Source organism: Delphinus delphis, chromosome 2, assembly GCF_949987515.2.
Source record: "Delphinus delphis chromosome 2, mDelDel1.2, whole genome shotgun sequence".
In the NCBI taxonomy this organism is placed as follows: domain Eukaryota; kingdom Metazoa; phylum Chordata; class Mammalia; order Artiodactyla; family Delphinidae; genus Delphinus; species Delphinus delphis.
This window is the reverse complement of record NC_082684.1, coordinates 144,945,263-144,972,489: the sequence shown is the minus strand read 5'-3', so window position 1 is coordinate 144,972,489 and position 27,227 is coordinate 144,945,263. Positions and strand designations below refer to the sequence as shown.

The 27,227-nt window shown below is 44.4% G+C and overlaps 1 protein-coding gene across 5 annotated transcripts in view; it reads left to right on the top strand.

Annotated features, from left to right (window-relative positions):
* CGNL1 (cingulin like 1) overlaps positions 1 to 27,227 on the top strand; it is a 156,614-nt gene that overhangs the window by 57,314 nt on the left and 72,073 nt on the right. For all 5 annotated transcript variants that reach the window (XM_060005909.1, XM_060005908.1, XM_060005906.1 and 2 more), the window contains exons 3-8: positions 310 to 404; positions 2,329 to 2,434; positions 4,993 to 5,094; positions 5,628 to 5,776; positions 7,762 to 7,897; positions 18,316 to 18,528. In XM_060005909.1, coding sequence (XP_059861892.1) covers positions 310 to 404; positions 2,329 to 2,434; positions 4,993 to 5,094; positions 5,628 to 5,776; positions 7,762 to 7,897; positions 18,316 to 18,528 — 801 coding nt within the window. The remainder of the gene's footprint in view (positions 1 to 309; positions 405 to 2,328; positions 2,435 to 4,992; positions 5,095 to 5,627; positions 5,777 to 7,761; positions 7,898 to 18,315; positions 18,529 to 27,227) is intronic.

Here is a 27,227-nt window from a genome sequence, read left to right as displayed (position 1 = left end):
ATAATGGTAATGATAAAAATGATACTAAGGTTGGTAAGTGCCAGGCACTCTTTGTTATGTATTGTAGGGTCTCACCCACCCTATGAAGGTAGGTACTATTAACTTCTATTTACAGGTGAGAAAATTGAGGTGAGAAAAAGTTAAGTAACTTGCCCAAGCTACTAAGTGGTGGAACCAGTTGTAATGAGCATCCTTACCCGAGGAATCCTTTCTGGGAAGCAGGAATGTGTTTGGAAGCTTCTGCTGTGGGGTTTTGCCTTCTTCTTGGAAGCAGCATCCTGTGATCTAATAACAAACATTGTGTTCCAGGCCACACCGGATCTGTTAAAAGGCCAGCAAGAACTCACTCAGCAAACCAATGAGGAGACGGCCAAGCAGATACTTTACAATTACCTCAAAGAAGGGTTAGTGATTTTCCTTCAAGGAACAAAGTATTGTCCTTCCTGGTGGGCGGCTTAATTTTCTTTTCTGAGACCTTGTGTTTTACCCTCCCTTCCTGCCCTGTGTGAGCCATTTCGGGGTGCAGACTCCATGGCTGGAGTTGGCATAACAGCATTTAAGTCTTGGGTGGAGGAGGGTGAAGAGCAGGGGAAGGAAGTGTGGGGAAGAACATCCTACTTTAAAAGTTAAAAATGAATATGTTTTAAAAGTGATTGTTTACTGTTTCAGAAACAAATTCAAAGATAGGAGGAGTGTCTACTATTCAGTTTTAAACTGAGTGTTGTCGCCTTGAGTTTGTATGCACACATGGGTAATCAGTCGTCCCTTATTAGAAGTTACAAATAAAAACACCTCCTCCCCTCCCCAGAGTTGACGTTGGCCAGGAGCCCCTGCTTCCATTATTTTTAAAGCATGTATGAGTCATTTAAAAGCAGTGCTTTCCACTTACTTATCTGGGGGGATGAGTTTGAATAATCTGGTTTTCAGTCCTTACTTAGATACCAACTGAGCTGGAATTCTAGGCCAGGAATTTGAAGTTTCTGTTTCAGTTCTCTCATCAGATATGATTAAAAAGAAGAAAAGCTTTATAGTCTGACATGACTGAAAGTCACTTGGCAAATACTCATTGGTATCAGAACACTTCACAGTTTTATATTGTGCCTTACAATTTTCTGTCAGTAATATAGAGCTGACAGAATCATTCAAAATATAAAATAGGGGCTCTTCTGAAAAAAGAAAAAGTAAAGAGATTCTTCTAGCTAAGAACTTTTATTAGTGTCTTTCTGTGAAGGGTTTTACCATGAGAAGATTAAGGTAGGAGAACTTCTAACATTTAAAATTCTTTCTCTGCATTCTTTTATTTTTTTGGCCCATGATTTATTGAGAGACTGGTGGGACAGACTTTAATGGGAGGCACCTTTTTAAGGAAACTTACTTAAAAATTTTGTCCCCTGCGCTTCCTGGTGGCGCCAGTGGTTAAGAATCCTCCTGCCAATGCAGGGGACACGGGTTCGAGTCCTGGTCCGGGAAGATCCCACATGCTGTGGAGCAACTAAGCCCGAGCGCCACAACTACTGAGCCTGCGCTCTAGAGCCCGTGAGCCACAACTACTGAGCCCATGTGCCACAACTACTGAAGCCCGTGCGCCTAAGAGCCCGTGCTTCGCAGCAAGAGAAGCCACCGCAATGAGAAGCCGGCGCTCCAAAATGAAGAGGAGCCCCTGCTCACTGCAGCTAGAGAAAGCCCGTGCGCAGCAACAAAGATCCAACGCAGCCAAAAATAAATAACTAAATAAAATAAATTTTAAAAAAAAAGAAAGAAAATAAGGGGAGAGATCCCCCTCCGTTTAAAAAATTTTTTTTTCCCTAAGTGCCAGGTATGTGTGATGGAAGGTAGTCCTTAATAGAACTTTATCTGACCATTACCTATGAAAGTCTAGACAAAGGGCAGCTGTGTTAACAACCTTGGCTTGGGGGATTATTTTTTTGAACAAAGGCTAAAACAAGTTAAGATCACGGTGGATCATTCCTAGCGTGACACACATACAGGAGAGATTCCTTATTGGAGTGAATATATGTCATTTGAATCAGGCAAGCAACAAATGACTAAATTTTTATTGGATGTTATCTCCAAGCTTATTTAGAATGTGCTTGTGTCTCTTTCACGTGTTTGGAAATGGGAACCCCTCTCCCAAATCGGGGGGTAACATTGAACAATTTGGAGAAAAATACACCATCTATCCTGCTCTCCTCACGCTGGTTGTGTCTGCAGCCTTAATTAATTCACGCCTCTTGTGATTTATCTTCTTAAAGGGCTTGCTGCTTGTGTATCGTGGCACATAAAAGAGTCTGAGGCCAACGGTTGTGCCCTCATTGTGTTTTTTTCCAGAAGCACCGATAATGATGATGCTACTAAGAGGAAGGTCAACCTGGTCTTCGAGAAAATCCAGACTTTGAAGTCTCGAGCAGCAGGGAGCACGCAAGGAAATAATCAAGTAAGGCGAAGCTTTGTATTTTGTAGCAGGCATTTCACATGGAACCTGGCAAACAAATGGCTTTCTTCAGTCTGTACCTTTGGTTACAGTAGTTAGTGGGAAGTCTCCTGAGTAGTAAGCAGTACCGAAGGTGGAACAGCATGTTTTAAATACTGCTAATTTGCACCCGGCCTTTTTTCTAGAAAGTTTTTTGCGGTACGCGGGCCTCTCACTACTGTGGTCTCTCCCGCTGCGGAGCCCAGGCTCCGGACGCGCAGGCCCAGCGGCCACGGCCCACGGGCGCAGCCGCCCTGCGGCATGTGGGATCCTCCCAGACCGGGGCACGAACCCGCGTCCCCTGCATCGGCAGGCGGACTCTCAACTACTGCGCCACCAGGGAAGCCCTTCTTTATTATTATTTTTTTTTAGAAAGTTTTTAAGAAATTTTATTTTTAAAAAATCTATAGAATATAACAGGATGAAACAATAGGTGGTAAGATTTAGAAAGGGAAAAGAAGAATAGGACGAATGAAATGAAGCATGGGATGGAGAACCCTGGTGCTATTGTAGGCAGGTTTGAAAAGTATGAACGGGCTTGGACCCAGGTTCTCAAACTTCAGAGAATAAGAAATAAGAGAATCAAACTAGAGAATACGGAAGAGAGACTTGGTGGGCTGACCAGCATGGGCCGAAGGGAAAGGAAGGAGTAGAGTGGGGCTAAATTCTTTTTAAAAAAACTGCCTGTTTAATTTATTGTACTGAATTTTAGTTAGGACTTGGAGATTTTTTTTTTTAAAGGAGGACTCATCCCCTATTTGATCAACGTGTACTATATGGTAGACATACCTTGTGCCATGAAAGGAAGCAGCATTTAAGAGGGACAACTAAAATCTTGTCCCTCAATTCTATGCTACCTTGAATGCCGCATTTCTTGCTTGGGCATCTTTCCTTTTCCCTTCTGGGGGGAATTCTGCACTGGAAGGAAAGAAGATACCCAGAGGCAGGTAACAGGGAGTTGGTCTATTTCTTCTTTTTCAACTTCGGAAACGTATGAATAAAGGATATTTATAGGCATCAACGACCCTTTTTTCTCTAGTGTTCGGTATTCCCCTTGCACTCAGTTAACCCATGACTCCTGCTCTGGCATCAAATAAAAACATTTTTCAATTTATCCGTAGAAATAATATTTAAAATATATAAACATATTTTATTAGATATCTTTATAGAGATGTATTTTATTATATATTATGTATTGATATTATAAATATATAAAATATTTTTATGTATGCACACACACATAGTTCCCACCGGGGAACCTGTAAATTATACACCTTGCTTATAGGCAGGTTTCAGGAACTCTACACAGTTTTTTAAATTGGGTTAGGACTTTTTTGCTAAATGTCTTAAATCTAAATCATCACCATTACTGTTGCTTTGCATTAACCTGCATATTCTCCTGGAGAATGCATCCTTTGGTCTTGATGTTAAGATTGTCATTGTGGTTCCATACTAGGGTGTCCAGCCTAAACTGGGGAAGTTGGGGTAGCCCTTCTGGAGTCGATAACACTAATGATGTCTCAAAAGATCATAGAATTCTCCCAGAGAGGGGAAGCAGGGCGTTCTAGGTAGAGGGAACAGAACAAAAAACATAAAATATGAAGAGGTGTGTGCTTCCCGTGTTTAGGGGACTAGAGGTAATTTAGTGAAGCTGGAGAAGAGAGCTAGGATATGGGGACCACGCACCAGGTAGACAGGACCTTGTAGATCATGTCAATTTTCATTTCAGGCCCAAGGTGATAGGCTTTCCCTGATAGACTTTAAACAGCAATGAGGAGTGTCGTATTTATAAAAATTCATTTCTTTGTAGTTTTTGGAGGGAGGTAAGATTAGAGGACGGGAGACCAGTTAAGCAGCTGCTGCTTCTTAATCAAGCTAGAGATAATGAGACGATGAACTTTGGTTCTTAGACTTGTGGCTGTGATCACAGTGCCGTGACTGCTTAATTGCCCACATTTTTCCACTCCCCTTCTCTCTCACTTTATGAATCTGATTATTTGCTGGTAAAGGTTTTGGAGTTTTATATTTTGGTGTCAGTTAAATGATTTCGTGCAAGAGAACCCTCTCCCTTAATGGGCTAAGACCACATTGGAAAGCCACGAAGCAGGCAGTTTTTGTTTGGGAAAGAACAATCTACAATTTCCCTCCTTGGGTTAGATTTACATTTCTAAGATAGATTGTTCTCATTTTGCCTAAGAAAATTGGAAGTGCTGTGTTTCTGTTGACTGTTGGTTTCTGGTCTTCTTCATAGGAGTAGATGAGGAAGTACCTCCTTCTAAGTTCATGCATTCATGAACTTGGAACCTGGATTCAGGTGCATGAGAGCCAAGACACTGCCTTTTCTGGTTTTGATTTCTGCTTTTACCTTTTCCCCTCCCTTTTAGTTGGAGTTTTCTAGCCACTTTGCTGTAGGATTTTAGCCGAATCCTTTTGAGAGTGTCATCCTGTTGTTAATGTTCACGCAAGAAAAAAATAAAGCATCTTGAACACTTAACTTAGGATATTTTTGCAATTAATCGTAGGCTTCTAATTCTTCATCTGAAGTCAAAGATCTCTTGGAACAGAAAAAGAAGTTGACCACAGAAGTGGCTGAACTTCAGAGACAGCTTCAACTAGAAGTCAAGGTATCTGATTTTTCTTGATGCTATTTTATTCTGTTCCGTCTTGATTGATAAAGAATATTTTAAGTACCTTGGGTTGCCCAAGTGAAGTGAAAACAAATTTTTTCCCCAAAAGAAACATTCTTCCCATCGCTGAGCAAATTCCTGTATATTTAGTTCCTGCTGCCCAAAGAACTTTTTTTTTTAAGTAACCAAATGACATAGAGAATGTTGGCTTTGACAGAGTAATAGAAATGCTGTTGGATTCAGACAGGCGTATTGGAAACTAAATGTATATAAAACATCTGGACTAAGTAATAGAAAGAGCAGAATGTGATTTAGCTGTGTTTGTGTTTCTCTTTTAGAAGTATTACAATTCATTAAGTGTTTAGTGTTCTTTCTAGTTGCGAACTCCCATGCCTTTATTACATAGTTCCATCAAGTTGTTTAATAATCTAAGTGCAGAGACATGGAGTCCATCAGAGATTAGAAGGAGGCTTCCGTGGGATGACATTAATGTACGGTGGAGGTACTTTAACATCACATATTCTTATTAGAATCAGCAGAACATCAAAGAAGAGAGAGACAGAGTGAAAGCAAACTTAGAAGCACTCCAAAGTCAACATGAAAGCAAGGTAGAAGAGAATGCCGAGCTGCAGCGGCGGCTGGAGGGAAGTGAAGGGGAGCTCCGGAGACACCTGGAGGAGTAAGTTCTGGCCCAGAGCCTGTGCCCTTCCTAGTTTCCTGCACCAATGGAGCCAGACACTTTTTTTTTAAATTAATCAATTAATTAATTTTTGGCTGGATTGGGTCTTCATTGCTGCGCGCGGGCTTTCTCTAGTTGCGGCGAGCGGGGGCTACTCTTTGTTGCGGTGCGCGGACTTCTCATTGCGGTGGCTTCTCTTGTTGTGGAGCACAGGCTCTAGGTGCGCGGGCTTCAGTAGTTGTGGCTCGCAGGCTCTAGAGCTCAGGCTCAGTAGTTATGGTGCATGGGCTTATTTGCTCCGAGGCGTGTGTGATCTTGCTGGACCAGGGCTCGAACCCGTGTCCCCTGCATTGGCAGGTGGATTCTTAGCCACTGCGCCACCACGGAAGCCCAAGCCAGATCCTTTCTGTCCGTTTAATTCTGCCCAACCTTCCAGATCTTTATAGGGCTGCTGACCCTTCCTTTTCTCCCTCTTATTCTTATAAAATTATAAAACTGGTGACGTGTAGACTGGTAAGCAGAATGAATTTAATAATTTAAAAATTCTTTGTGTACCTCAAAGGATATTTGTAAAGTTTCAGCCCTTAGAGTAGATCTCAGAGCAGTCAAGTGAGAAGCAAGGAATGCCGAGTGGTGATATCTAAGGACAGATCTCAAAGAGCCTGGGTCCAGCCTCTAAAAAGCCTGTGTCACATGACCTCCACAGTCTCCCACGTTCTGAATTTTGTCCTGGATGGTGCTGACCAATTTTTTTTTTTTTTTGGCGGTACGCGGGCCTCTCACTGCTACGGCCTCTCCCGCTGCGGAGCACAGGCTCCGGGCGCACAGGCTCAGCAGCCATGGCTCACGGGCCCAGCCGCTCCGCGGCACGCGGGATCCTCCCAGACCGGGGCACGAACCCACGTCCCCTGCATCGGCAGGCGGACTCCCAACCACTGCGCCATCAGGGAAGCCCAGTGCTGACCAATTTTGTGACCAGTGCTTATATACTTCCTTTGGGTCTTCAGAGAAGGAAAGACAAGCCCAAGATGGCCCTGCCATCATGTTGTGTTAAAATCTGTGACAAGAGGATTTGAAACGAAGGTGTGAAAATGGATGGTGCCATGAAGCCCACTGGCCATGACAGAAGCCTTGAGAGGTTAAGCAGGAGTGAAATCTAGAGGGAAATTCAAGAAAAACAGGACATTATATCATAAAAGCATTTGATTACCTTTGCCATTTTGATGGTGTAGTGTTTGCTTTTGAAACATTCTTAGAGGTTAATTTCAGGAAAGAGGTTGGTAAGGAAAAAATCAAAATTTAGAGTGCAGTAAAGACTTTACAACACAAAAGGTAGAATAGTTGTGAGTTCCATTTAGAGCAGAGGTTGGCAAACTTTCTCTGTCAGATAGTAAATGCTTTAGGGTTTATGGGCCATATGGTCTTTGTTGGAACTGTTCAATTCTACCATTGTATTGTGCAAATGACCATAAACAATACATAAATGAATGAGCGTGGCTGTGTTCCAGTAAAACTTTATTTACAAAAGCAGGCAGTGGGCCAGATTGGCTCATGGGCCATAATTTGCTAACTCTCCTGGTCTAGAGTACTGGGGATGGGGTGGAGTAGGCTGGTAGGGAGTGGGGTGGCTTTAATGAAAACATTTATCATAAAAGTTGTGCTCTTTTTCCTGATTCCTTATCTTCTATGTCCAAATTCTAGTACCCCGTGATCTCCTTCTGGGGAGGAAATGTCACTGTATAACCTTTCCCATTACATTGGTTTGAGTTCTCACTTGTCTTCTTGTTGGGCAAATTAGACTGTAGACATGAGTTCTTACCGGTGCCTTTCTGGTTTGTGACTTTCTGTTCAGTGCAGAACAGAAAATGGGAGGCTCCTTGGGGATTCAGGTGACTCTGCTTGATGAACTGAAGCTCTGAAAGCAGACTGGATGAAAATAAGCAGAGGCCAGGAGAAACTCTCTCATGGGCTTCCTTTCCTGCCAGGCTGTTCCAGGTGAAGATGGAACGAGAACAGCACCAGACTGAGATCAGGGATCTCCAGGACCAGCTCTCAGAAATGCATGATGAATTGGACAGTGCCAAACAGTCCGAGGACAGGGAGAAGGGGGCTCTGATTGAGGTAAGCGGGGCTGGGGTCAGGTGACAAGAGAGGCCCCGTCTGCCTGGACAGTATGGGATGGGTGGGGGAACTGGGAGCCATACTCTGTTGTGTGTTTGTTCTACCTGTCCCTATGTTCCCTTCTGTGAGAGCATCATATGCAATAGTTTGTCTTAGGAAAATTTTCAGCTGTACAGAAAAACAGAATAATGTGTTAACTGCCGTAGAGTCCCAGTCCAAATCCAACAGTTATCAACATGTTGCCCTATTTACTCCACTTTTTTCTTCTCTCCATCCATTCATTTTTCTTTTTTTTCATTCATCTATCTATTCATCTTTTTTTAAAGTTAATTTTCATTGGAGTATCGTTGCTTTATATCTATTCATCTTTGCTGAACCATTTCAGAGTAATTTATAGATAAAACCACGTCTCACCCCTAAATTTTTCAGCATGCATTTGAATAATTAGGGAATTTTCTTATAACCACAATACTGTTATCACATCTGCAAAGTTAATTCCTATGTTGTATTATATACAATATATGGTCTTTATTCATCATTTGCCAGCTGTCCCTCAAGAGTATTTGCTAGTTGTTTTTCCCCCAAGCCAGAATCCAGTCAGGAATCCCACACTGCTTTCATTATTCTCTCTCTCAGAGTTCACTTTTCTTAGTATAGCCTCTGTTGTCCCTGCATCCCCTACTCCTTGCTCTTTTTCTCCCATCCCACTTCTGTTTTTTTGTTTGTTTGTTTGTTTGTTTTTGCGGTACGCGGGCCTCTCACTGCGGTGGCCTCTCCCGTTGCGGAGCACAGGCTCCGGACGCGCAGGCTCAGCGGCCATGGCTCACGGGCCCAGCTGCTCCGCGGTATGTGGGATCCTCCCGGACTGGGGCACGAACCTGTGTCCCCTGCATTGGCAGGCGGACTCTCAACCATTGTGCCACCAGGGAAGCCCTCCCATCCCACTTCTGAAGAGCCCAGACAAGTGCTCCACATTCTGGATTTTCTAATTGTTTCCTTATGTTGTCCATTAACTTGATCCACCCTCCCCTGTATTTCTAGTAAATTTGAGTTTAGATCTAAACACCAATTAAATTTTGAGCAAAGATACTTTGTAAGTAATGCTATTATGAAAAAACATTTAAAAGACATTAGTATTATGTTAATGCCCATACACCACTTATCACAGGTTAAGTTTTTATTTGTTTAAAGGCCCCATAAGACTGTAAGTTCCAAGAGGGCAGAGTTGGTGATGGTTGGCTTAGCACTATATCCTCAGCAGTTATTCCAGTGGCTAGGACATATAGCGCTCAGGAAATATTTGGTGGACAGCTAGATGGATGCATTTTGAATGAGTGAGTGAGTGAGTGAGTAAATGAATGAATCTACTTGCTCTATACACAGGCCGCCAATCTGGCTTCTGCCCATATCAGTCTATCCCCTATTGATATTATCAATCTGTGAGTCAGTGAATAAGGTTGATTCCTTCTTCTGCTTCCATTTGTTAATTATTACGGTTTTTTTCAGAGACAATTATTATCTCTTCTCTGAATTAGATTACCATCCTGTTGAGGTGTTAGATACACATGTGTGAAATGATTAGAGAGTAAGAATAGGTTTTGAACGTCTACATTTTTTTCTGGAGAATGAATCTAATTGAGGATCAGAAGAAGAGCTGTGCTGTGTAGATATTTTGATACTTGCTATAGCTTTTTTTTCTTAACATCTTTATTGGAGTATAATTGCTTTACAATGTTGTGTTAGTTTCTGCTGTATAACAAAGTGAATCTTTGCTATAACTTTAGCATCACCTGTGTCTTTGGCTTAGTTTTGAAGTTTAGTTCAGTTTAGCTAGCTTATAAAAGCTTTGGTTTGTAGGAACAGCCCAACAAGTAAATGATACACAATTTAGAACAAAGCCAGAACAAACAAAAAAACCCATGAGAAAATAAAGGTAACTTGTTAGTATTTAACTTTCACTCTCTACTGCTTTTCCCCTAAGGGCTTGGATCTCATCTTGGTCCTTTTCTTGGGGTTAAAAGCTGCTGTCTCGTAATTCCTTGTAGCTTCCTCTGTCTCAGCTGTCCATTGTTTTTTTAATTTTATTTAATTTTATTTATTTTATTTTTACATCTTTATTGGAGTATAATTGCTTTACAATGGTGTGTTAGTTTCTGCTTTATAACAAAGTGAATCAGTTATACATACACATATGTTCCCATATCTCTTCCGTCTTGCATCTCCCTCCCTCCCACCCTCCCTATCCCACCCCTCTAGGTGGTCACAAAGCACCGAGCTGATCTCCCTGTGCTATGCGGCTGCTTCCCACTAGCTATCTACCTTACGTTTGGTAGTGTATATATGTCCATGCCTCTCTCTCTCTCGCTTTGTCACAGCTTACCCTTCCCCCTCCCCATATCCTCAAGTCCATTCTCTAGTAGGTCTGTGTCTTTATTCCTGTCTTACCCCTAGTCCATTGTTTTTTCTCACCCTCTTCCATGTTTACTTTTGAAGTCCTTGCCCAGGAGGCATTGTTGTTCCTGATCTTTAGGATTTAGCATCTCTCTTCCCCTTGACTTGGCAGGAGTGGAGAGGAGAGTGGAGCGTTTGTGGCCGCAGGGCAGAGGCCTTCTCATGAATTCATTTTCACGTGGGCAGGAGGGGGTCATTTTCTCTTCCCCCCCATGTGACCGTCTCTTTGTCTCTGTTGAGACCACTTTCTCCTGAGAAAGCCTCAGGCCTGCTCCTTACCACCTGGTATTTCTATTCATCCAAAGATTCCTTAAAAACCACTGCATTTGTGGTAATCTTCTGCTTCTCCTGGCTCTGTCTTCTTCTCAGGGCTCAGGGTTACCAAGACAAGGTACATTAGGATGGGGCTTTGAAGGTACGTGTATCTATCACTGAAGTGTTAAGAAAATCACATAAGATGAAATTTTAAAATGGGGGGTGAGGGGCTTCCCTGGTGGTCCAGTGGTTAAGACTTCACCTTCCAAAGCAGGGGGTGCAGGTTCGATCCCTGGTCAGGGAGCTAAGATCCCCCATGCCTTTCGGGCAAAAAACCAGAACATAAAACAGAAGCAATATTGTAACAAATTCAATAAAGATTTAAAAAAAAATTGGGGGGGGCGGAAATGCACATATTTTCCTAATACCTTAACAAATGTTTTTTTCCTACAGTTTTTTTTTTTTTTTTTTTTTTTTGCGGTGCGCGGGCCGCTCACTGCCGTGGCCTCTCCCATTGCAGAGCACAGGTCCCGGACGTGCAGGCTCAGCGGCCATGGCTCATGGGTCCAGCCGCTCCGCGGCATGTGGGATCTTCCCGGACCAGGGCACGAACCCGTGTCCCCTGCATCGGCAGGCGGACTCTCAACCACTGCGCCACCAGGGAAGCCCTTTTTTCCTACATTTTTATTTGTTTCCCTATTCATTGACAGATTTCATCTATAATGTAGGAACAAATATAGTGTGTCTACAGTTTTGATACCTGCTTTTAAAAGTTAATACGTCAGAAATATTTTTCTTTATGATACTTTATAGTCTTCATATTTCATTTTTAAAAAGATACCCCACAATATGCTTAACCATCCTCCAATATTTAAGTTGTTTCTTTTTTTTTTAAATTATGAGAAAATATGTTGAATTTTTTATATGTATTCTTTTACTTCTTTAGAAAAATTTCCTAAGGAGAGAAATGTCACTGAACAGGTTATGACTTTTGATAAAAATGTAGCTTCAGGGCTTCCCTGGTGGTGCAGTGGTTGAGAGTCTGCCTGCGGATGCGGGGGACACGGGTTCGTGCCCCGGTCCGGGAGGATCCCACATGCCGCGGAACAGCTGGGCCCGTGAGCCATGGCCGCTGAGCCTGTGCGTCCGGAGCCTGTGCTCCGCAAGGGGAGAGGCCACGGCAGTGAGAGGCCCGCGTACCGGAAAAAAAAAAAAAGTAACTTCAGAAGCATTTAAATAGAAGGTAAGACTTCCCCATAGTCTATGATTCCTTGTGTGGACACCTCACTGATTCTAAAAGGGAAAGATATTATCTTAACTATCAGGAAGTCTCTTAAGTTCTGAATTTTCCTAGTAACTAAAACCTAAAATTGTTAGTTGTCCTTTCCCCAGGTATTTTCTATCCTTTTAGATTCTCTGTTTTAGTGCATTTGAGCTTGCTCTGATTTGCTATTTCTTTTACTAGCCAGCTCATTGAAGAGCATATCATCTTTGCTTCTTCCCACATTTCATGCCTAGCATAGTGCCAGGCAACAGAGCAAATGAATAAATAAATTTCAATATTTAAATTAATTTTAGGGACTTCCCTGGTAGTCCAGAGGTTAAGACTCTGTGCTTTCAATGCAAGGGGCACAGGTTCGATCCCTAGTCGGGGAACTAAGATCCCACATGCTGTGCTGTGTGGCCAAAGGAGAAAAGAAAAAAAAAAAAGATAAATTATTTTTAAAATGCCACCACTAAAAAAAAAAAAAGGGAATAATTCTGAAATGAACTGTAGCTTCTTTGCCTCTTTGAACACAGTATAGTGAGCATATATTAACTGAACATAACTAGCTTTTTGACTTATAGTGGTAACTGGGATATGAGCTTCAGCTTTGGTGATGTGTTTTCAGGCAGAGGCTAATAGTGAGAGACTCAGGAAAGGGAAACAGCGTACATCTTTTCTTAAAAATGTTCCTGGTGTTGCCGGTTTTCTGGTTATTTGCCTCTTTCCTGTAATGGAAGCTATATCATCTATTGCTGCCTTTCGGCAAGAAAAGTTAGGACACAATTAGCTTCTCTATGCCAAAGTGGGTTTCTCTCCCTCTGGAAAATTGTCCTCACTCTTTTTATCAGTTTCCTTTGACGTGTCAGCAACATTTAAAAAACGATCTATGGTTTCTATATCACTAATAAAATAAACCCCATCTCCTCGTCACTTTCAGTTTATTCTTCATATCTTAATAAAAAGTGGCCTGGGGGAATCTGATAACAGATTATAGTTGTAGCCAAGTTTTCCATGGCACTTGGCTTAGAACAGACTCTTAAACACAATGAACATTAAACACTTCTGCTTTTTAATGTTTGCAAAAGCTTGAAGGCCCTAAATTTTGTGAGGCCTGCATAATGCATAAGATTTCTCATGAAATATTTTTTAATACTTCACATTCTGTTCAATAACATTGGGCCCCTATATGGAGTCAGTAAAGTAACATTAAGAGAGAATAAAATCATTAAAAAAAAAAAAGGAAAGAAGGAAGGAAAAAAGGAAGAAATAGTAGAAAATATCCTGTTTTTTTAGGAGAAGCCAAATAATTGACCAAGAATAGGATGACTGTTATTTCTTAGTTAAACAACTGATGGTTCCGAATTTCTTTTTTAACTCAAGATACAAAAATAATTTTAGGTCAAGTTTTCAGTCACTTCTTTGTCCATAAATACATTTCCCTCTGTTCTTGGAGTGATGGGTAAACATGCGACATCTCTCTATGCCTCATGATGGTGGGTTTTTCTAATTACCAAAGATTGTCTTTGATGGGAGCCTGTAGTGTTGATAGATGGGCCAACAGAATCTCATGGTGTTTTATCCCTGACATTTACCAAGATACAGGTACTTAGATATCAGTAAACTATTCTGGTTTTAAAATCCTATTGGTCTGGGGATAGGCTGTGCTCAGAAATGACATCTCTAGAATAATTATAAGCTTATTGTGTTGTGATGTTACTGAACATTATACACATTTTACTAAAGAAGCAAGAGAAAAAATCATGTTTTTCATCAACTGTGTTACACTTTTTAGGCCATCCTTCTGGGGAAAAAAATAATTCTTTGGCAGCTATAGTTTTGATAAAAGACCTTTACTTTTCCTTTCAATGAGTGTGGGCCAGAGATAGGGACTCTGTAGAACTTCTGGGAAGCTTTTATGCAAAAGAGAGTCTAGATCAGTTTTGTTTTCTCATTTTGACATGGAATACTTGTGAGTAGGTGGTGTGTGAAGTGAAACTTTCTGTGGGCAGATGAACTGCTACTCAGGACATTCTGGTTTGTGTCTTTTGGTGCCCCTGCTGTCAGGACAGCCACTGGCTGCTGCTAGTAACAGCTGGGGCCCAGAGCATGCTTCCTTTTCTTCTCAACTTTCCTTCTTGTCTTTTCAGGTTCTGGGCAGGTTTCTTTGCTCCTGTTTAAAAAGGTGGACCTCCTTACAAGCACTTGAGCAGAACTCAATACACCGTTCATTTGCATCTGAGAGACTGAGTAACTGCCCGCTCCTCAGACTTTCTTGAGTGTGTAGTTTTGTCATCAGGCCTGCAGAGGCTGTGTAGTGAAGAGAACGGGCATTGGTATCCAACCTGGGTCCCAGTCTTCGCTCTACCACTTACAAACTGCGTGATCTTAGGCATCTTAGCGTCTCGGAGCTCCAGTTTTTTGTTTTTTAAATAATAATATTCATCTCCTATGATTTTTTTTTTTTTTTTTTTTTTTTTTTTTCCCGGTACGCGGGCCTCTCACTGTTGTGGCCTCTCCCATTGCGGAGCACAGGCTCCGGACGCGCAGGCTCAGCGGCCATGGCTCTCGGGCCCAGCCGCTCCGCGGCATGTGGGATCTTCCCGGACCGGGGCACGAACCCGTGTCCCCTGCATCGGCAGGCGGACTCTCAACCACTGCGCCACCAGGGAGGCCCTCTCCTATGATTTTTAGAAATGCTTAGCGTAATTCCTATTATGTAGTAAGTACCAAACACAGTCAATTTTTTTAGCCTACCCTGTACCCACCCCCAAATACACATCCATACTAGGTCTCTATCTCTTGTACTTTCATGTGTGCAGCTAGCCTGGATGTGTATAGGTTTTGAAAGTACTGATTCTGAGTGCCCAGAGTTTTCCTTTGTTTGCTTTGATTGGAGTCTCCAGAGAGGCATGTGCATCTCTATTAGACGTTCACGTGTATTTTGAGGTTTATATGTTTTCTCTCACTTCTTTGGCTTGATATAATTGGCAGTGAAGCCACCGAGGTGATGAAGTGAAGTTTTTGAAATCTCCCGTCCCTTTCGGTCTCTACCCTGGAAAGCTTCAAGTGCTACTCAGTGATACGGTGAGGTATAATCTGATTGGATTTGTGCAACAGAGTCCACTTAAGCAACAGCCCCAGACACAGATAACAGCGTGTTGGTGTAGAATGGACCATAAAAACAGGTTCTTGACATGCATTGGTGGCAGTGCACAAAAGGCAACACAAAACACAGATATATCCTGGAAAAGATAAGTGTGGGAAGAGGAACTGACTTATTGTTAAAACAATTGAGAAATGTGTGAAAATAAGAGCAGGAAACGGGGGTAGGCTCGCAAGGGCAATTGTGAAGAAGCTGGCAGGAGGCTCCGGGAAGGCCTAGAGAGATAGCCAATAGCAACAGTGATGGGGGGGGGGGGGTTTGCGGGTGTTTCTAATATCCCTAAGGAGGGACTGGACAGTGGGAAGCACAGGGCATCTCCTTTGACAAATATCAGGACGGGGGTATATTTTCATAAAATTTACTTATGTGTTCTGTGTTTGGTGCTTTGGAAGAGCCAGAGTTGCTCTAGTTGCCTAGACGAGTCTCTGGAAGTTTCTTCTAAGCTTCTTAGTGCTTGCTGGCTAGATTCTTGAAGGACTAATTCTTAGTCTGTGCAATGCAGCTCTGTCCTGGGATTGCAGAGGCTCCCCTGGTTTAATGGATGTGCATGCCTAGAGTAAAGGAAAGAGATTCCATTGTCAGTTATTCTTAACTTGTTACAGGTAGTTTCATCTGCTCATCAGTGACCCACTTCTTAAATGGAAAGTAGTGTATCATCTCTGAGGCCTCGGGTCCCAGGTGGCAACCACGCCTTCAGTTTGCCAGGAGCTCCAAGAGGACAGGATGCGTATTTACTTAGAAGCTGCCAGTGAAAGAATAGACAAGTTTAGAATTCTGACATCTCCAGACTCCTGCTGTACTGCCCATGTTAATTTATTTATGTCCAGAACAGGCCCACTCCCAATATCATTGATCCATGCATCAGAAATATAAATCAGATCTATGTCCTTTTTTCAAGGAGCTGATAATCTAGCAAGAGAGATAGGAAAATAAAATCTAGATACAAGGACTGCATGGTAAAAGTATTAAGTGCTATGAGAAGCACAGCCTAAGTGCGGTGGGTATTCACGAAGGGGATTCAAGGAAGACTTCTTGGAGGAGGTCATACAGTATCTGAGTCTTGAGAGGTTTTCTGAAAGGCAGAGAGACGTGGGACTGAGAGGGACGAAGGGCATCCCAGACAGGATGCTGTGTGGGTGATGGCATAGAGGCTACAGGTGAGAAACTGGAGCTTGGGAGCCGTTGGGCAGCTCTTGCAAACCACCTGGGCTGGAGTTGATGAGAGCCTCAACCAGAGAGGTGAGGGAAAGGGTCTAAGATGTTACAGAACTAACTTTTTGGTTGTGAGGGACAAGGACGAGAGAGATCAAAGTCGCTGCTAGGCTCCTGAGCAGGCACTGCCGTTCCAAAGAAGAGGAGAGGAAGGGACTTGAAAAATTCATTGAGAGGGCTTCCCTGGTGGCGCAGTGGTTGAGAGTCCGCCTGCCGATGCAGGGGACACGGGTTCGTGCCCCGGTCCGGGAAGATCCCACATGCTGCGGAGCGGCTGGGCCTGTAAGCCATGGCCGCTGAGCCTGCGCTCCGCAACGGGAGAGGCCACAACAGTGAGAGGCCCGCGTACCGCAAAAAAAAAACCAAAAAAAAAAAAAAAAGCACTGAGAAACATAAGCCTCCGGAATCATAGGTGCCCAAGGGACATCGAGATGGATGAGTCTCGCAGGTCTGGACTCAGATAAGGGTTGGAGGTAAAGGTTTGGGGGGTTATTTATATAGAATTTAAAATTGAGGGGAAAAAAAAACCTGGATGAGCTTGCCAAAAAAGAATGAAGAATGCAAAGGCACATTCTTGGGGATCATTTTAGCTTTTTAATAAGAGGGAGAGAAAAACCAGAAAAGATTGTCTCAGAAAAAGTGGCCTGAGGGAAGAAAACAGGAGCATGCAGTGTCTTTGAACTGCAAGGCAGAAGAGACTTCTAAGGGGACAGGTGAAGAGGATCAAAGAGGGATTGAGAAAAGTGAGGACTGAGAAAAGGCCATTGGATGTGGAGATTAAGAGGTCAGTACAACCTTGGAGGGGACAGGCTTAGCAGACTAGGAACAAAAGCCATTTGCAAGAGAGTAAGGAGTGACAGGGTGGTCAAGGAGTAGAGGCAGTGAACAGAAATTATACTTTCAAAAGTTTGGTGGAGGGCTTCCCTGGTGGCGCAGTGGCTGAGAGTCCGCCTGCCGATGCAGGGGACACGGGTTCGTGCCCCGGTCCGGGAAGATCCCACATGCCGCAGAGCGGCTGGGCCCGTGAGTCATGGCCGCTGAGCCTGCGCGTCCGGAGCCTGTGCTCCGCAACGGGAGAGGCCACAACAGTGAGAGGCCTGCGTACCACAAAAAAAAAAAAAAAAAGTTTGGTGGAAAACGTTGTTTTTTCGTTTGTTTGTTTTTGCCCTTGACTCAGGATCCTTGTGCCCTGAGGAAAAGGACATACATTCAAGGAAACAGAAAGGAGCAAAATGACAGAAAAAAAAAGACAGCTGATGAGTAGAGACTTGAAGCAGGGTGGCAGGGGAGAAAGCTTGTTGTCTGTGAAGTGGCTTTGGGTGGGGAGGAACCCTGGCGTCCAGAGAGGAGCTGGGTGGTCAAGCCCAAGTCCTGGCTGAGTACAAAGTAGGGGTGTCCGCCGGGGAGGGTGAGCCTCAGCTTGAGGGGAGCTGAGCAGGTCTGACTAGAGATGGTGACCTGAAGGGAATGCCCAGCCTTGGCAGGACACCCTTGTGTTTAGGTGATGCGATTTATCGCGGAACTTGCTGCCCCAGTCTTGTGACTTTGCTCATGAACAGTGAGGTTAGGAGGCAGTGAAGGCGGAGAACGTGTGAATATCGTGCCTGCTCAGCATGGGGCAGGGGCATCCCGAGGACTCGGGTTGTGGCTTAAGGGTTTGAGTACACGCGGGCTTCTGGGGGTGAAGTAAGCGAGGCCAGCAAGTCAGCATTCCCCCCACGAAGCAACGGCTCCTGAAGGCCGCCAGCAAGGGCTACAGACCATCGCACCGAAGTGATGTGAGACGGAAAAAGCAGACCTGGCCCCTCAGAGCATCGAAAATGAAATCAGTTTCCCTTTTCTCCCTCAAATTAAATCTCAGAAAAGCTAAGATAGTCGAATCGAGGGGGATGGTGGACGCTGAGGAAGGGAAGGGGAGAGCAGGAGAGGGGCTAAAGCAGCGTGTAGTGTACGGGAGGAGAGAGTGCGGAGGACAAGCAAGGAAGGGTAGGGCCCTGTGTGCCGGTGACCGAGGGGGAGGTGCAGGGTGGCTCGCATCCTCACCTCCCCGCCCGCGTTTCCTCCCTCCAGGAGCTTCTGCAGGCAAAGCAGGACCTTCAGCATCTACTCATCGCCAAAGAGGAGCAGGAAGACCTCTTGAGAAAGCGGGAGCGCGAACTCACCGCCCTGAAGGGAGCCCTGAAAGAAGAGGTTTCCAGTCACGACCAGGAGATGGACAGGCTGAAGGAGCAGTACGACGCCGAGCTGCGGGCCCTGCGGGAGAGCGTAGAGGAGGCCACCAAGGTGGGTCCCGGCCAGAGTGCGGAGGGGGTGTCCGTTGCTTGCCTGCCTTTTCGTGACAGGGTGAAACTCAGTTTCATCAGATGATTGATCCAGACCTTGTTCACAGACAATACACTCAGCAGTTCTGTTGGTCACCGTTTTAAGTTTGTAAACTTAAAAATTGTTAAGGACCCTGCTTAGAAGCTCTTATTACATGCAGTGAGGTTTAGAAAGCCCAGGAGTGAACCCCTCTAGGGTTCCTAAAGGTCGCTGGCCTAGGGCACTGCGTGACTTTGCTAATGGGGTAGGGTTGCAGACAGGACCCAGATTTCTGGAATCCTTCACCCCTGCCCCCGCCTGTTCCTTCCGACTTGTGAAGCCTTTTGTTAGACAATTCAGGTTCTTTTCTCAGCAGAGTTACAAGAGGGTTAATGGGCTGAATTGCCCAAACCCTTGCAAGATAATTTTTCTCTTAATTGAATTCTTGGCTCCTGCAGATAGATTCTAAATTATGTTGAGGTCTCTGGTGCGGGCCTCATGTGGGCTGTTAAAGAAAAGGGGAAAATGAAGGGGAAAATGTTGTGAAATATCATGCCATCTTTAGGGAAAGAGGGGAATTACAGAGTATAAATTGTTTAGAGTCTTTGCAATATACAGATTAAAGATGATGAAGAAAGAACTCTTGATATTGTTTGTTTATTCTGTGATGATTACAGTGACAGCTCAGAGCTGGTAGGCCCTCTCTCCTGTGCTGCATAGTGACTCACTGATTTTCAGTTACAGCGTGGTAATTGCAAATGACAAGAAGTGAAAGATGGGTTTGTTGTCTAACAATAAAACATTTGGGAAATAGTCTGCCTGGGGTTATTATAACAGACAGTTAAAAAAAAAGTTGATTTGCCTATCTTAGTTTTTTTAAGGTTTGGTTTAGTTTGGGGGAGAAAAGCGAAACTGATTTAATTTTCGTTGCTTTGCAGGGACATGTCTCTTTTTTCCGCCTGATTTCCTTTCTGTGCAGGAGCCTGGTGTCCTTTCTCTTGGCCTTTATGTGCTGTTGCTTCATGGGGAACATGCCAACAGGCTGCTGAGTAAAATAATTTTCCTTTGGACCCATCATGTCCTTATCATCTTAAGACCTTATGTCAGAGGTTGAGTTAACATGGTTTATTCATTGAAGGGTAGTTGAGGATGGTGTTTGGCATGTTTATAGTAATTTGACGGTAAGGAAAATTAAACTTATGCCACACACGGGATGCAGGAGATTTTATTGGAAGTTTCTAGGTCCTCTGCTGTCACATGTTACAAGTGGGGAAGGGAATCATGGTAGGCGAAAGAGGATCTTTGTTGTATGGAAATGAGATAATCTGTAAAGACTTAGGCTACTGCATTTTTGTTGTTGTTTTTAAATTTTATTTATTTTTGGCTGCGTTGCATTTTCGTTGCTGCGCACAGGCTTTTCTCTAGTTGCGACGAGGGGGGCTACTCTTCGTTGTGAGGTGTGGGCTTCTCATTGTGGTGGCTTCTCGTTGCAGAGCACGGGCTCTAGGCGCGTGGGCTTCAGTAGTTGTGGCATGCAGGCTCAGTAGTTGTGGTGCACGGGCTTAGTTGCTCCATGGCATGTGGGATCTTCCCGGACCAGGGCTCGAACCCGTGTGCCCTGCATTGGCAGGTGGTTTCTTAACCACTGTGCCACCTGCGAAGCCTGGCTAATGCATTTTGAGATCTCCTGACATTTAAGCATTGCTTCAAATTAGACAAAAAAGAATCACATAGACCAGCGACAAGCCATTTGTAGTCGACAGTGTGTGCCCTTTGTTGCCTTGTGGCTGTCCGTAGCACAGTGTCTGACACAGTCACATCTGTGCCGCATCTGATGAGTGCAAGTAAGTGGAGGATCAGTTCCCCTCTTAACTGGATTTTCAGTGCCTGGTGTGTGGTTCCTGTTGAATTTTCTCCAGTGATGACATGGGAGATCTTTTAGGAAACTCTGTTTCTCTGCCTTGCTTTTGTTTTGTTTGTTTGTTTGTTTGTTTTTTGCGGTACACGGGCCTCTCACTGTTGTGGCCTCTCCTGTTGCGGAGCCCAGGCTCCGGACGCACAGGCCCAGCGGCCATGGCTCACGGGCCCAGCCGCTCCGCGGCATGTGGGATCTTCCTGGACCAGGGCACGAACCCGTGTCCCCTGCATCGGCAGGCGGACTCAACCACTGCGCCACCAGGGAAGCCCCTCTGCCTTGCTTTTGCATTTCCCTGCAGTTTCTTAAAGAGGATCCTGATTGTGTTTTTTTATACCTTGTTAGCTTTTGCTTCTGAAGGTGTTTTCCAAACAAATGTGGCAGAATCATATTTAATGGAAAAAAATTATGTCAATGTAATGGACAGATGCTGCCTTTTTTTTTTTTTTTTCCGGTACGTGGGCCTCTCACTGTTGTGGCCTCTCCCGTTGCGGAGCACAGGCTCCGGACGCGCAGGCTCAGCAGCCATGGCTCACGGGCCCAGCCACTCCACGGCATGTGGGATCTTCCCAGACCGGGGCACGAACCCGTGTCCCCTGCATCGGCAGGCAGACTCTCAACCACTGCGCCACCAGGGAAGCCCTGATGCTGCCTTTTTGTTACATTATTTACATATCAGTACTATATAATAGAATTTTAATAGTATTATATTAACTACTTGGAGGAGAGTGAATTAGATACATATATATATATATATATATATATATATATATATATATATATATATATATTTTTTTTTTTTTTGTAGTACGCGGGCCTCTCACTGCTGTGGTCTCTCCCGCTGCAGAGCACAGGCTCTGGACGCGCAGGCTCAGCGGCCATGGCTCACGGGCCCAGCCGCTCTGTGGCACGTGGGATCCTCCCGGACCGGGCACAAACCCGCGTCCCCTGCGTCGGCAGGCGGACCCCCAACCACTGAGCCACCAGAGAAGCCCTAAATATAATTTTTTAATTTAGTAAAGAGTTTCTTAAATTTTACACTGGCCTTTATTATTTTTTAATTTTAAAAATTTTTTCATAAGAGATATATTTTCCAAAGTTCTTTTTTAAAAAAATTAATTAATTTTTGGCTGCACTGGGTCTTCATTGCTACATGCGGGCTTTCTCTAGTTGTGGTGAGTGGGGGCTACTCTTCGTTGCGGTGCACGGGCGTCTCATTGCGGTGGCTTCTCGTTGCGGAACACGGGCTCTAGGCACGTGGGCTTCAGTAGTTGTGGCACAGGGGCTCAGTAGTTGTGGCGCACGGGCTTAGTTGCTCTGTGGCATGTGAGATCTTCCCGGACCAGAGCTCGAACCCGTGTCCCCTGCCCTGGCAGGCGGATTCTTAACCACTGCGCCACTAGGGAAGTCCTGTACACTGGCCTTTAGCCTTTTCCTGCCTCAGGGGAGGGACTCACCCACCACTGTGACTAAAAGCTGACATTTCTTTAAGGAACTGCATTATATTAAAAAGTTTATTTAAAAAGTTTATTTCCTTGGTAAGTCTTTGGAGGCAGCCCAACCTCCTAGCATCAGTTTTTCTAATTTTTGCTACTGAATCAGGGCCAAAAATCCCTACAGTGCTATTTTATCATTGTCAAATAGCAAATATTTCATTCTGGCCTGAGCTTGAGCACTAAAAGTTTTAAATTACTAGAACATTTGGTGAAAACTGTCACATTATATTAAGAATGTTTTATAGGTATTCCAAACAGATACTCTGTAAAAGTGGTTTTCGTAGACCCAGACAGCCACACCTTTTAAAGAACAGATTGATTGCTCAACAGAGGAGAATTCATGAGCGCCCTGATGGTGTGGGGTGTCCTCGTGCAGCAGAATGAACGTCACTTCCCCTCAGAGCGGTGGTAGTTCAGGGCATTAAGTGAGCTGCTTCAGTTCCCTCCCCACAGAAGGAGGGGTCTTTACGTTGTTAGAGGATTCTATCTATCACACAGTCTTTGAAAAGACTGTGTGATAGATAGAATGTTGTTCCATAACATACTTTTTTTCTATGTTATGTTCTTTTATACTCTTTCCAGTTTTGAAAAGGAAATGTCCTCTTTCTCCTTGGGTCTGTGGCAGTGGCTGGGATCCACGTGCAGAAATGGACAGTCAGTGGGGATGTGCATGACTGTCATCTGGGAGTGAAATGAAGACCGTCCATAGCTGTTAGCGTCTTCTTTTCATCCCTACTCCTCCCTGTCCCCAGTTCTTGAGCAAGAGAGAAGTGTAGATGGTGGTCAGCATTTTCAGATTTCTCAGAGAGTAGGCCCAGCTCAAATTCCAGCTCCTCTAAGAGCTTGCTTCTTGGACTTGACAGTTCCCAGGGGCCTGGTATTGCTGATTACAGAGTAGGAAAGAGTAAATGCCCCAAGTGAAGCTATAGGAGATGGCTTGTGCTGGTGGAAACCAGGAAAGATTTCATGGAGGGAGCTGTGAGAGGGGAGTGGTATTTGGACATGTGAGCATGGAGGCTGAGGACAGTTGGGGTACCGAGTACAGCATAAGCAACACCTTGTTAGGTGGGAAGGTGAGATGTGTGTTTGGGCTGGAGCCTTACGGAGCAATAGAAGAGAGGAGAAGGCAGGCTTAGGATAGGGGGAAGAAGAGGAGGACACAGATGCAGAGACCTGAAGAGAAGCAGCCAGGATCAGTAACAGAAAAGCAAGGGGAAAAGCGTTGTATTTGGCCTAATTAGTGAAACATTTGAGAAACTTGTAAAAGCAGCCCGTTTTTATATTACATACTTATACGTTGAGTCTGTGTGGTTTTATATGGTTCTGCTCTTTATAGTGTAAATTCTTTCTAACGTTACAGCCACATTTTATATTCTATATAACCCTTAGAGAAATTTTATTCAAATTCAGTGATGTTGAAACTTTTCTTTTCCCCTCCAGAACTGTCCTTAGATTATGCCCTTATGTGTGTGTTTCACCTGATAATTTGGAAATGTCGCTCAGTCTTGTAAAAATGAATACGTGCTCTCGTGCTCCTTTCTCATAGCATCTGTAGATTGTTCCTTCCCTCTTGGCTACCAATCTGTGAACAATTTCTTTTCAAAGCATAAGGTCGGCCGAGGGTCAGATGGTAAACCCAGTGCTAATCTCAGGATCAATGGAATTGCCTTCCTTAAGAGAAGGCTAATTCAGTGTGAAATCTCATTTCTGTCTTCTCCGGTGGAGGCACGTTAGCCGGGGAAACTGTAAAACATCCTTATTTCCTCAGCTCTTTAACTTCACGTAATCAAGTTACTCTGAATGACAGCTGTTGAGAGCGGGGGAAGCGGCAGGTTTGTAATCAGGAGCCCACAGGAAAATGTCCCTTTTCTGCAGATTCGAGTGTGCCTAGAGTGGCTCAGGTCCCTCCGTCGGCAAAAGTAACATGGGAAACATTCAAGGTTAAAAAGGTTCTACTTTTCATTTTTTTCTCCTCTCTAGTTTTTTCCCCCCAGAGCTGGCTCTTCATAATTACATCACTCTTCTGCATTCTGTACTAATTAAAATGTACCTGAATAAAGAGGCCTGGTGTGGCATCCTAGGGTGTTCGTTTTGAACCTTCCATCAAAGCCCCAGACGTGCCCCATCCCTGCTGTGTCTCTGATCCCAGGTGCATGGGTCCTGATAAATCTCTTATGGGCCTTGGTGAACAGTAAACGGGACATCCCAACACTTCCCTCCTGGTGTTGGATCGGAGCTGCCAGAGTCACTTGCTGTGGCTGCAGAAGACTGAGTAAGAGTCCCTGACATGCCCATTCATTTTCCATCAGATATTTGAGTGTGCTTTACCACTGCCAGTCACTGAGGATACAAGGCAGGCAAACCATGGTTTCCAGCTTGGAAGATCTTTTGTAGCCTTGTGGGGAGAAATGTGCAAATAAGATGAGAATGAAGTTATAGGTGCTGTGGTTGAGGCACATGCAGGGCAGGAGATCAGGAAGGGCTTCTGGCGCCTGAGGGCAGCGTTCAGGAGAGCACCAGCACATCTGTTCTGTAACTTGACGCCCTACATGTCTTTTGCGTACCAAATAGTCGAGAATTAGACATGAAAACGGTAATTCCTTTCCAAGACCTCTCTGAGAGTTTCTGAACATTATCCCATCTTGAACCTGCTGGCTTTGTACCCAACTCCTCTTAATAAACTCAGGGTTAACATTTAGAATTGCTAGAAAGTTTAAATAGTCTAAATGCAAGACAAAGAAAGAACGTTGACCTGAGGGATGAGTTAAAATAGATTTCATTTATTTAAAAAATCAATTAGGTCCCAGTTATAGGGAAGGTTTCTGGAGGGGTAGGACCTCATGAAGTGAATATTTATGGGGAAGGCCTCTTTCCCGCTAGGATGACAGCCTCCAAGGAGCTCTCCTTCGGGTCTCTCGCCTAACTTCAAGGGAGCAGATTTAGCTGCTGCCGTTCTGTGGGGAGTGTCACAGTGCAGGAGAAAGGATCCTCACACAGAGAGGCCAGCCTTCGGCAGGTTTTTTTTTTTTAACATCTTTATTAGAGTATAATTGCTTTACAATGGTGTGTTAGTTTCTGCTTTATAACAAAGTGAATCAGTTATACATATACATATGGTCCCATATCTCTTCCCTCTTGCGTCTCCGTCCCTCCCACCCTCCCTATCCCACCCCTCCAGGCGGTCACAAAGCACCGAGCTGATCTCCCTGTGCTAGGCGGCTGCTTCCCACTAGCTATCTACCTTACATTTGGTAGTGTATATATGTCCATGCCTCTCTCTCGCTTTGTTTTAATGACACTCCCTTGAGGCCTCATAAGTGTAGGTTGAGTAGGAGGGCGTTTTCCTGTAGCTCCTGGGAGAGAGGAGGTGGCAGCACGGCTTTCAGGTTGCCCAAAGCACTCAGATGACCCAGAAAATCACAGTGAATTCACATGGAGTGTGAAGAGAAAGTGTGGAAACTTGGTGGAGAAGGAGTACAAAAGCCTTGTCCTGGCCTCAGGAGGAATAGCAGAACAGCCTGGTCTGCGAGTCACACTGTCTGTGCCGCATCTGACACAGGCTTTAAGCCCGCCTATGGGAGGGGGGACAGCTCTTGCCCGTTTCCCACCTGTATGAGGAATGCCCAGAGGACGAGGCATAAATAACGCAGAAGATTGGGCGACCGCTAGTCAGCATCAACGCCTCACCGTTGGGAATGGATGGTTGATACAGTATTTGGACTCTCTGTCAATAAGTAGTTCATTCATAGTCATTCATTAATTGGGCAAGTATCCATTCCAGCATTTCATGTGGGCCAGGCACTGTGCTGGGTTGTGGGGATAAAATGGGTAAGAGGGGTGAGACGGACAGAGTTCAGCCAGTCATGTGTGTAAATGTGTAATTCAGTTGTGATAAGCGCTTTGAAATGGAGGGAGGGACGGGAAGCTTCCTCAAGCAAAATGAGGATGGAGATCTGAAGGATGAATGGGAATTAACTAGGGTTAAAAAAAACCTCACAGAATGTTCCAGGCAGAGGAAACAGCATGTGCACAGGGCTTGGTGGAAGGAGGGGGTGCAGTCTGTTCAAGGTGTTGAATGAAGGCCAGTGAGGCTGGGCTGTGAAGGACGACGGGAAGTCTGGAGTGAGAGGAAGTGGAGAGCAGAGTAGGGACCAGCTCATGCAGCCTGTGTGCGTCTTAAGGATTTTGTTCTGTGTGTGTGTGTGTGTGTGTAAGTGTGTGTAACACAAGCAGAGCAGATTCCTTCTGTGGCAAAGAGTCTGCTCTGATCGTTACAAGTAAGGGCGTTGCCCTGGGATGACGTCTTCATGCTGCCATTTTAGATGGAGGCATGAGCTCTCTGGGGTCTCTTCAGCAATCTATTTCCATTTTTAATGAGGCCTCTCTCTCTGCTGAAGGGCAGAGGGGAAGGGAGTTGGGGTCATGGAGGGTCCCATTTTCTTGAAAAAATTAAAAACTTTTTTATTGAAGTATAGTTGATTTACAATGTTGTGCTGACTTCTGCTGCCCAGCAAAGTGACTCAGTTATACACATAGAGACATTCTTTTTTATCTTCTTTTCCATTATGGTTTATCCCAGGAGATTGGATATAGTTCCCTGTGCTATACAGTAGGACCTTATTGTTTATCCATTCTAAACGTAATAGTTTGCATCTACTAACCCCAAACTCCCAGTCCATCCCTTCCCTTCCCCCCTCCCCCTTGGCAGCCACAAGTCTGTTCTCTATGTCTGTGAGTCTGTTTCTGTTTCGTAGATAGGTTCATTTCTGCCACATTTTAGGTTCCACATATAGGTGATATCATATGGTATGTTGTCTTTCTCTGTCTGACTTACTTCACTTAGTATGATAATCTCTAGTTGCATCCATGTTGCTGCAAATGGCATTATTTTGTTCTTTTTTTATGGCTGAGGGGCGTCCCATTTTGTTTGTGACACTTTTCTCTTTGCTGATCATTGGTTCCCTGAATTAGTAAACTGTGTCTGTGAGTGAGTCGGTGAGGGGAGGGTGGGTAGGGATCATGGATGAAGGGGAAAGCATGGTCTGTTGGTGGTGAGGTTTGTAGGAGGAAAGTTTTGTTTTCTAACAAGGCTGTTACAGTGTCTTAGTGCTAGAAATACCTTTAGACACTTATAGAAGTAGAGAGAATAACCTAGTAAGGTGCTTGCCTGTCTCCCCAAATGGAACAAACGTTCTGAGATCTCCGAACCATCCATGGACACCACCCACTGAGTGGTGTATAACTGAGTCCAAAAGTGTGAGCGAGGCAGG